Genomic DNA, 11221 nt, shown 5'->3' on the forward strand with positions numbered 1-11221 from the left:
CCCGACACCGCCTTGGGACAGTTGATCGCCCTCCCGGAAGTAAAGCAGATTGCCCGATTTCAGGACTATCGAGTCCTCCCCCTTTCTTCGGACTTCAGATAATCCCACGACATGCCAGTGCAATCTGCTCAACTCTTCCTCCAGTTCAATTAACTTTTCGTCGGTCCGCAGTGTTTGAACGTTGTATGTTGCCAGGGCCAGTGGTCGTCGTTTGTGGTAGCCTGGTCTTACCCGGAGATTCTTCGCACCCCCTGCCCCGCCGTTTCCATGACCGCTACCATGATCAAGACTAGCGGGGCCGCCGGGGACTGGGGGCCGGGGCCTTGGGTGTAAATTCATTTGGGGGGATATTGCCATAATCGCCACGCTTGGCATGCGGGTTGGCGATCGCAGTATGATGGTAGGTACTCAGTAGGACGCTGCTGCCCGTCCACTGGTCGATGAATCCCTTAGTCGCCTTTTACGACACCCACGGGAAGAGAGGGGGTGGTGCTATTCTTACAGCGACACCACACGCACAAGTCAAGTCACCAAGGTAGACTTTGTAAAAATTGCCTGTGTGACCATTACATATAAGACCCGCCAAGTAGCTCGATCCATCCCTCGTCCAATTCAAACGGGGATCGAAATTATGACGGCCTAAACGGCGGAAAGCTGTCTCATAACAAAAAGAACGATCAAGAAAGTTGTGTGTTGCTCTTTTAAATAATCCTTGTAAGTTTACATTTACAAGTCGAAACGTGTGAATACAAACTACAAACCAGCACAATTTTTTTTGGGTCAAATACAAATATACAAGATTAAATTAGTTGTAGTGATAAGAGCAGAGCAGTCCCTACAAGCAGCGTTCGTTCACGAGTATGACGTATGAGCCAGCCATCATTACGCTCAACCATATTTATATTATTACATTAAGAAAACCCCTTTTGATGTGGCTCCTCAATTCCAGAACACGTCCGTTACCATCTCAAAGAGTATTGGGATTCTCGGTGTCGACATCTCTAGTACTGTTGAGTTCCGCAGTCATCTGGAAGAAAAGGTAAAGCTGGCGTCTAAGAAGCTCGGTGCGCTTAATAGAGCAAGGCGGTACTTCACTGCGGACCAGAGACTTCTCTTATATAAGTCACAGGTTCGGCCGCACATGGAGTACTGCTCTCCTCTTTGGGCGGGAGAACCTGGATACCAGCTTGGTCTTTTTGACTCGGTTCAGAGACGTGCTATGAGAATTGTCGATGATCGCAATCTCTCTGGCGGTATCGAGCCACTTAGCTTCGCTTTGTGTGTCCTACCGATTATACAACGGACTGTGATCTGAGGAATTGTTCTGACATGATGCCGACAGCCACCTTTTACCACCGCACCGCTCTCCATCGACAGGGAATTCATCCCCACACGCTGGAACCTAAGTGGTCCCAGACAGTGCGGTTTCAGAGGAATTTCCTCCCGCGTACACTTAGATTGTGGAATGAACTTCCAGCCGAGGTTTTCCCACGAGACTACAGCATGGGATTTTTCAAGAAGGGTATGTTAAGGTTTCTTAAGGGTGGGCAACGCGCACGTGATACCCCTGATGTTTTAGGCGTTCATAGGCTACGGTAACCGTTTACCATCAGACGGGCCGTATGCTTGATTGCCACCATAATCGTATAAAATATATATATATATATTTTAGGGAGCTAAAAAAGTATGTTAAGAAACGACTATGGATCGATTAAGAAATTAAGCAAATATTGAAATATCATCAATTTATAACTTGAATTCAGGAGTGCTAATATTGTGTTCTTGGAGTTCGTTTTTCATGCAGTATTGTTTTTAGGGTTCCTTTTCTACAACAGTTTTTTGTTGAGATAAACTTTGATGACTCCACTGGTGTCCCGTCATCATGGTCGCCACGCCAGACATGACGAGGAGCTGCGATCTGGTGGAACCAACTTACAATTGTCGCCGACGCCCGTAGCTGGGACCTCCCCGGCGAGGCCCCAAACATCGGCAGAGCATCTAGAGCACGGAGTGAGGGCGATACGCGGTCACGCCTGCTGTGCTTAGTGCAACGCAGGTTGCTGCCACCCACTGGTAGAAGGCTGAAGGCTGATTGACCGTGAAAGCTGGGTACGGAATGGTTTCCCTACCCACACTCGGAGGCACTTTCGTCAAGGTAGTCAGTTTTGAACATATCCCCTCTTAAAAAATAAGGCGGTTGCACACGGTTCCACAATTGATCTTGGGTAAAATAGGACGCCCTAATAACAGCACAGCCCAGCGAATACGATTCTGGAAATGACGCTCGTAGGTATACCGGGTGGTTTTTAAATGGGTAAGAATCTCACACACCCCCTCGCCCTCACTCCGACGTGAGGACGGTCTTTTAAAGATTTTTATAAACCTTAAAAAATAGGACATATGCACCATACCCTATATGGGTATGGTGCATATGGGTATCGGTGATAACAAAAAGATATTTCGGAATAAATTAGTATTTAGAATTCAGAATAAATTAAGTAAATAAAATACAAGAATAGGATTTAATATCTTTATAATTATGTTAAAACACTAAATTATAACTCTTGATACACTTATTATATATATCCAGATTTTTAAAATAATAGCAATATACTTTTTTTTATTTTCTAGCGCTTTAAGACATCGCCTTACTTCCGATGGTGTCACCGCATCGGGTGCGTTCCATTCTTCATACGACACAAACATTTGTATTTATAGTTAAAACTCAGGGTGCTTTCTGTCTTATTTGTCTATTCATTTCTCTTTGTCTATTACTACCATTTGTGTAGTACACATAACACAAGCTAAGCTTAGTTTGGGACTTTATGGTACTTTGTGAATTGTAGTTGGTTTTTATTATTATTATTATTACTATAAATTCAGAGTTCACAGCCTCTGCAATGCTTCAACAACTAGATTAATTAAAAATAGAGACTTCCAAATAATTTTGTATTTTTTAAATTTTGTATGTACTACTCAACAATAAATACAATAATACGTAACATCCAGGCATTACTGCCTCATGATTTTGTATAGAATAGAATATAATTTATTGTTTGTTTTAATGGATCAAAATTTTTCAAAATTCAAAATTCAAAAATCATTTATTCATGTAGGACATTTTAGCCGCTTATGAACGTCAAATTTTTACATTATAATTTTATTTTTTTCCCTACCGTCCAGTTCGGTATATAGATCCAATTGAGAAGAACTGGCAAGAAACTCAATTGAATTACTTTTTTTTTTAAAGCCAGTTTATTTACAATGTATATTTATATAGGTGTCTATGTCTAACATTAAATGAAAATTCAGTGCATGAACAACTATTGCCATGCACACTCGTCATTCAAGTAATCGTTTAGTGAGTAATAGGCTTTGCTCAGTAAATATGATTTAACAGATGTTTTGAATTTATTTAAGGGTAATTCCAACATATCCTTTGGTATCTTATTGTAAATTTTTATACCTATTCCCATAAAAGACCTATTAACTTTTTCTAAACGATACTTGGGGACAGCAAGTTTGTCTTTAAATCTAGTATTAATATTATGAATATTGCTGTTTTTTGGAAATAAGTCAAGATTTTTATGAACATATAGGATATTTGAATATATAAATTGAGAAGCAACGGTGAGAATATTTGCCTCTTTGAATTTCTCTCTTAATGAGTCACGACTCTTCATACAGTAGATCGCTCCGGCACGTTTTTGTAATATGAATATATTTTTAATATCTGCCGCTTTTCCCCATAGTAATATTCCATAAGAGAGTAAACTATGAAAATAACTAAAATAGACTAATCTAGCAGTATCAGTATCAGTGTACTGTCTAACCTTACGCACGGCAAAAGCTGCTGAACTTAGTTTCGCTGCAAGGCTTTGAATTTGTGCACCCCATTGTGTTTTATTATCTAGTGTGATTCCTAGAAAGACAGTAGATTCTATAAATTCGAGAGATTCGTCATTTAATTTAATATTGCAATTAGTATTAAAACTTTTAGACAGAGAGAAATTAACACATTTTGTTTTTTTAGCGTTTAACATAAGATTGTTAGTTGTAAACCAGTGCAGGAGACGCCGCAAAGCACTATTTACATCGTCATAATTATTAGTCATTCTATTAACTTTAAAAATCATTGAAGTATCGTCTGCAAATAATACTATGCCGCATCTATCCTGCATGCATGATCATACTTGACTTTTGAAAATATGTTGTGGCAATTACGTAGAAAACTTTATATTTTAAAACTAATCGTCAAAAATAAAAAAATATGATTCAACAAATCAGTATCGCAGGTACAGCACCACCTCGCTATAGTTGGTAACATTATTAGAAAATTTGATATTTACTCGTGTCAATTTTATCTACGATATATTAAAAAAGACTATAATATAATTATTTGCCGCGAGTGAGGTAACAGAAAATATATTAAGCATTTTATAAAGTTGTCAAGTATCGGGGGAGGTATAGTATAATCATTAAATGAAACTAATGCATTTATAGTGTCACACGTTTCTTTAAACATCAACTCAATCATTTCCTTCTTTGTAGCCCCGAATATGTTTCGAATGAGACTAGTTAATTCCTTATTTTTACTTTCCCAACTTCGGTAAATGCTCTCTTGCTTACTGTTAAACTTGTATTCTCGTAGAGTGCTTATGTCCCAGGCAGTTTGTGGACACTGGCATCTACATTCATTTTTAATAAAAATTGTTTTCAGTAGTTCCTCATGTTTAATACCTGGTGGGCACCTGAAATAAATACATTTAGTTACTTCTCTATTACTGTTTGTACAGATCTTCAGTAAAATCTTCCAAACATTTGTTTCCCAAATTTCTCATTATCGCCACAAATTCTTCCATGTTTTGGGAAAAACCGCAATTGGATACAAATAATGTTAAAGGAATCATACTAATATTATAAATGCGAAAGTTTGCGAGTTTGGGTGGATAGATGGATGGATGACTGTGACTGTTACTCTTTTACGCAAAAAATATGTAACGGATTTTTATGAACCATAAGTAATATAGCTTATACATTAGAATAACACGTGGGTTATAAATTTCACGCGGCTGGAAACGCGGCCACAGTTAGACATATAGTTAGAAATACTGAATATAGTGTACCTAAGTAGTATTAATATTAAAAGTATATTAGTTTTAGAAAACTACGTGTTAATAATTTTAATGATTACTTACCTGTAGCAAATTGTTAGTTCTGTTCCTTTTTTAATAGGACGGATAGCTACTAAGCAAATCTTATTATTGAGTCCAATCTCCAACAAATTTGGCACACAAGAGTGTTTAAGTTTACTAGTAAATAGAAAAAACCCGATATTCGGGCTTGTGTAACTACTAACAAAACCGTTAATATAATTGTGTTGCCAGTTTTGAATTTCTACCTCTAATGGGAACGTAATATATAAGTGTAGCATGATTCTCCCCAAAGCATGCATTGCCTCCAACTTTTCATCTTCGTCAGTTGGGAAGTAATCGGGTATATTACTTAAACTGTCTATAACGGTCGCAAATATGAAGCTTTGGTTAAATATTTTACCATGAATTAAATATTTATCATCATTGTAACTCAGAATTGAATGCGGATTATTGCAGTCGAATATCTCGTCGTCTGAACTGTTCTTCATTCTTTTAGTGCCGATACTCCGTGAAGCTGTAACGACATCCTGCCAGCTCTTAGACAGTTGTCCAATCTTTAGAGCTGCCGTCACAGACAATTTATGCCTTACCGTAATCGCAACGTTTTCAAGAACGTCCATTATCTGGCATTCGATTTTGTGGTAACCTTCCAAACATTGCTTCCTGCATGCTTCATTACAGAACATAGCGTAACAACAAGTCTCACACGGGATAAGACTAGGAGTAAATTTAAAGCAGTTGTAACACGATATATTGCGGTTAGTTTTATGATGCACAGCTACAAATGCAGGTTCAATCGCTACGAGTTCTCCGACCCGTATATCCCGTGCTGCAACCACTTTGGGCACGCCATCTTCTCTCACGATGCTTATATTTGCACTTACATATGGTATGCTCTTGTTACGTTTAGCAAGGAACTGAAAATATGGAAAAGTCATAGTACCTAATTGCTCAAATGCTATTAGCTGTTGACAATTAAATCGTAGCATATTGATATTGTAGTCAGGTGGACATCCCATAGCAGTTATAATGTCAATATCATTCATACAACAGCTTGCTGCTCCGAGTTTGAATAACAATTCAGCTCTTTTACGGTATGTGGAGATCAACTCCTTAGAATCAGTAATCGGAGTGTACAAAAGTGAACCGTTATAACATTTGATTGCTCTACCATATGTTTCGGAGTTAGCTTTGTTTCTCCAATACCGGCATTTTTCTAAATCTTTTTTTCGTTGTATTATCTGTGGTTTCATGTCCATTTGGCGTGTTATATCAAGGGCGACCATTAATTTAAACGATTATGACTGGATAGATAGATGGATGCTTGGATGTTTGTAACTCTTTCACGCAACAACTACTAAACGGATTTTAATGAAACTTTACAATAATAACTTTACAAGAATAGTACATAGACTATAAATATCCCGGGGTTGAAACTGCGGGCACAGCTATTACAATTATAAAGTTCGCCATAGCACTCTGTCATGGTGGGCCATTGACACTGATGCAAGTTTTCATTAGTCCAGTCCCAATTTAATGAAACATAGTAAAACAACTCCACTCTTTAAGCCAGGAGAAAAAACTGTGGTAGGTAATTATAGGTATCTAGCCAGTACTGAGTAAAATATTTGAAAATATTGCTCAATCAAATACTGCAACACTTTAAAATAAATAAAGTGCTTCACAGTCGACAATTTGGTTTCACGACCGGTAAATCAACTACTGATGACGGTGTAGTTTTCATTAAAGATATATTTGATTCTTGGGAAACGTCTGAGAATGCAGTCACTGTACTTTGTGATCGTCCCAAAGCATTTGATTGCGTTGATCATGAAACACTTTAACGCAATCTTGAAAATTACGGTATTATATATGAAGCCATAAACATGATGAAATCCTATTTAAATGCAGTTCGCTGCAGTCAACAGTATTAGCAATCAGTTCGTTGCAGTCAATAGTATTAGCAAGACGCATAAATTGTTTAATAATTTTATATATCCTCAACATTTTATTTTTATAATTTATTAACATCGACCTATATACGTTTCGTCATCTTATTTAAGTCAGAATGAAGTGTGCTATTTGCAATCATCAGTTTAACGATGGAGCTCAATGTGGAACCTGTAGGAAGCATCTGGATTTTACTTGTACCGGTATATCAGAATCAGGTTGGACAAAATTAGGTGTTGAAAGAAGGTCTGCGTGGAAATGTCCCACTTGTCGGTGCCCGTCGCCGGTCCCTATTCAGTCGCCAGCACTGGCGCCAGCAGCAGGTGGCTCAGTTACGCTTGATGAAATTTTTAAGGGAGTTAAAGATATTAAACGCCAATTAACTACATTACCGACTTTGGTTCAGGACGTTCAAAGCATTAGAGAAGAATTAAAAGATCTCCGGGAATCCTGTGATTTCAATTCATCGAAGCTAAACGATTGTTGTCTAAAAATAAATGATCTCGATAACAGAATAGCTGACCTCGAAATGAGGAACGAGAGTCTAGGCCTATTAAATAGAGATATGTTAAAAATTAAACAGGAACTTTGCAACGGTGAACAACGATCACGCCACGCCACGCATAATATTGCGATTAATGGTGTCAAATGTGTGCAAAAGGCTGATGAAATGAAATGATGAAACTATTTCACATAATTTATGCTATTAGTACCAAAGTCAACTATAGTTTTCCTAAAACCCAAATAAATTATATATCTAGAATTCCGACCTATGGTTCTAAAAATAAATCCATAATAGTAAGTTTCGTAAATAGGTATATAAAAGAGGAGTTTTTAGCAGCCGCGCGAGCGCTTAAATCTTTGACATCATTGGACATCGGATTCTGTGGAACATCTGGAACGTATTTATTTGAACGACCATCTTAGTGCGGAGTCAAAGGGACTTCTTAATGCAGCCAAAGCAAGTGCGAAAGAGAAGAGTTTCAGTTATGTATGGGTCGGGTCAGGTTCGAAAAATTCACATCCGTAAAAATAATAAATCACATGTATTCATTATTAGCAATGAAAGTGATTTAAACAAGATGAATTAACCTGTTCTCCAATGTTTTTCACGCATGATATAACAAGTTCATTAATATCGCATTTAAATTTAAATTACAATGTTTATAAGTATAGCACTATAAATTTTTCACAATCATGCAATATTATTTGTGAATAATAATCTTTCTATCACTAAGCGATGAAATGTTTGCGATCACTGCTATGCCGCTCAGGTACGGATCTCGCTATTGTTCTCTTATCGGTGAATGTGACCGTAGCTATTCAACTCGTTTTACTACTGGAATACTTACAAATATGAACCTAATAGAATAGTTAATTACTTGCCACTTTGTGCATATAAACTATTTTATATTTATTGTCTATTTAACGCGTCTTCTTATTCAATTTTACTTGTCTTTATTTTACTTGTTTACTTGTCATATTACTGTTGTCTTTATCACTCCTGCGTATTCTCTACTGACTCGGACGAAAATAAAATATCACACTTTTTTAAGTTCTACCCACTTATTCGTTTATTTCTGGTTATTTTACATTATTTATGCCCATTATTAAGTAACTACTTATTATTTCGTTGTATTATTATTAATCGATACAGCAATAGTTGGTACCAAATTAATTTAAATCTGTTATTTATTGATCTTTTTAAATTTATTTTCTTCAAAAGTGACTACTAATCATCAGTTCTTTCATAACTCGGACTTTAAAAACTTTAAAAATACTGTACTGTACACTGGTGCGCAGTAAGTTAGAGTATGCATCTCAGATTTGGAACCCCATATATGATACGTACATCGCACGTATCGAAAATGTGCAGAAAAAATTTGTCCGTTTTCTTGCCTACCGTGTCAAACAGCAATATGAGTCTAAACATTATATTAGTATGTGTAAAAACACCACTTACTTACCCTTGAGAAACGCCGTGAAATTGCTGATATCATTTACTTGATTAAAGTAGCCTCCGGTGTCATAGACTGTCCTGAGTTACTTTCAAAATTTAATTTTAATGTACCAGCTAAACGTGCCAGATTTACTCCTTTTATTTCTATACCTTCTGTATCATCTAACTATAGGCAAAACAGTTATATGTGGCGAGCAAGTAATAACTTCAATAGATTAAGTAGGGTATTAGATATTGATTTGTTTTCCGATAGAATATCTTTAGCGAGGGCCGTGATGAGCAGGCAATTCTTTGAGTTATAAGTATCGAATTTAATGTTACTTATATGCATTTCCATTATTTAAAAATGTTTGTTTGTTAATTTCAGCATATGTTTTAATTTAGTAGATTGTTATTTTTTGATATATGATTTTATGAGTATTTATGACACAAACACGCCTCTCGTGTTAGTACTGTAACTTATTTTATATTACGTTTCTATCCGTGAAAACCTGTAAGTGGCCGTTCTCATTTAATTATGTTTATAACTATATTTGTAAATAGCCTTGCTTTTCCGAAAAATAAAATAAAAATAAATAAATAAAAGAAAGTAAATTGTTGAAATAAAATAAATGGTGTAAAGGGTAAAAAATGAGGGAACTAGTGTTAAAATGGGTAATCCTCAGGGCTCTATTCTAGGCCCTTTCTTATTTTTAGTTTACATATATGACCTTCCTTACATGGTAGTAAAAATAACTGACATAGTTCTGTTTGCCGATGATACTTCATTTGTATTCAAAGTTAATTGACATATTAATGATATGGACGTAGTAAATAGTGCTCTCTCTCTACTGATTTAAAATGGTTTACTGCAAAAAATATGCTATTAAATGCAAATAAAACTAAATGTATAAAACTAGCGCTCCCCAATATAAGACAGGTAGATTAAAAATTCGTATTGGATAATGAACCTATAAATTTTGTTGACGATTTCTAGGTATTAAATTAGATTCCAAGTTGCAATGGGATGCCCTTATTTCTACATTGGCGAGTGGACTTAGCTCTGCCGCTCACAAATTTTTCTTCTTCTTGTGATGAGTCAGCGTTCCGAATAAGTGGTAGAATAAAAAATATACATTTCCAAATATGGTTGTATTGAGTTTATTTCTGTTTTTATTACCAGTAATTTTCAATAAGGATTTCCAGCATTTTTAAATAAGTGAGTACAGGAATACCTCTTATAACACGGCAGATTGGTCCGCGTCCGCATTGGTACGTAAGCGCGTTATAGGACTTTCCCGTACAACGCATTTTTACGATATCGTATAACGCGTTACGTATTAATTATTCACGTTTAATTGGGTAATATGGGTTTACATCAAATATTTAGAATAAACTATGTATGTTAAGAATGAAATATGTACGTTTTATTAAAATCTAAACTAAATTATGAACATTCTAAATAAAACACTCATACATATGAACTAAAAAAACTACGTCATTAACTGTACAAAACAAATCAACATGTATAAATCATTATAAATTTCACAGTACAGAAATACAATATGTGAAATCCCGTGTTATATGGGGGAATGCCCGTGTTATGCGGAGGATTGAAATCCACAGAATATAATAACGTAGTATAACACGTCGAAAATGCGTTATAAGTATTTAATTTTGTTGTTCGTAGGTAGGGACTACGACGCTCTCTCTTTATAATATTAGTATATACTAGCAGTTACCAGGGTTTTTTTAAAAGTAGCCTAATTTACTTCTTATGACCGTTTTAGAGACATTTTTTTTATCTAAGTATAGTCGGTTTTTTAATCCCGGAGATTAAATTGACAGGAGTAAATGTCAATTTTTCAATTAATAATAACCTATAGCGAGGCAGTGGTGTACCTGCGTACCGATTTGTTTAATAAGAAACTATTTTAACATATTAGTTATAAAGCTTTAAATGAAGTTTCACAACAGTTTTTAAAAATTTACGTATACATACTAGTGCTCCTATTACAGTTTCCAACATTTTTTTTTATTCGAAAAGCTATATTTTTATTTTTTTATTGGGTTCTTTAGGCTATTGTCAGATGTTTGTAGCACCAGTAGCACTGCGACCTACATAGATCTATTGTGCTCGCCCTTTTTCAAAGTATTTTATTTTTTATTATTTGCT

The 11221-nt window shown here is 35.8% G+C and overlaps 1 protein-coding gene across 1 annotated transcript; it reads right to left on the reverse strand.

The window, feature by feature from the left end:
• Positions 1-4191: 4191 nt before the first annotated feature.
• LOC131850268 (uncharacterized) lies at positions 4192-6442 on the reverse strand. The gene is made up of 2 exons (XM_059200460.1): positions 5199-6442; positions 4192-4751 (listed from the first exon to the last, which is right to left on the reverse strand). Exons 1-2 carry the CDS (start codon positions 6440-6442, stop codon positions 4385-4387), a joined length of 1611 nt encoding a protein of 536 aa, XP_059056443.1. The 3' UTR covers positions 4192-4384.
• Between the last annotated feature and the right edge of the window lie 4779 nt (positions 6443-11221).

This window comes from Achroia grisella, unplaced genomic scaffold, assembly GCF_030625045.1.
Source record: "Achroia grisella isolate CSIRO2021 unplaced genomic scaffold, CSIRO_AGI_Agris_v1 utg719, whole genome shotgun sequence".
Taxonomy (NCBI): Eukaryota; Metazoa; Arthropoda; class Insecta; order Lepidoptera; family Pyralidae; genus Achroia; species Achroia grisella.

What these genes read in the sequence shown, in the direction of transcription:
- LOC131850268 (XM_059200460.1), bottom strand. Translation starts at nt 6,442, where the DNA reads ATGGTCGCCCTTGATATAACACGCCAAATGGACATGAAACCACAGATA. An exon ending in GAACTAACAATTTGCTACAG is followed by an intron (nt 4,752 to 5,198) that starts GTAAGTAATCAT and finishes TATTTATTTCAG; the next exon opens with GTGCCCACCAGGTATTAAAC.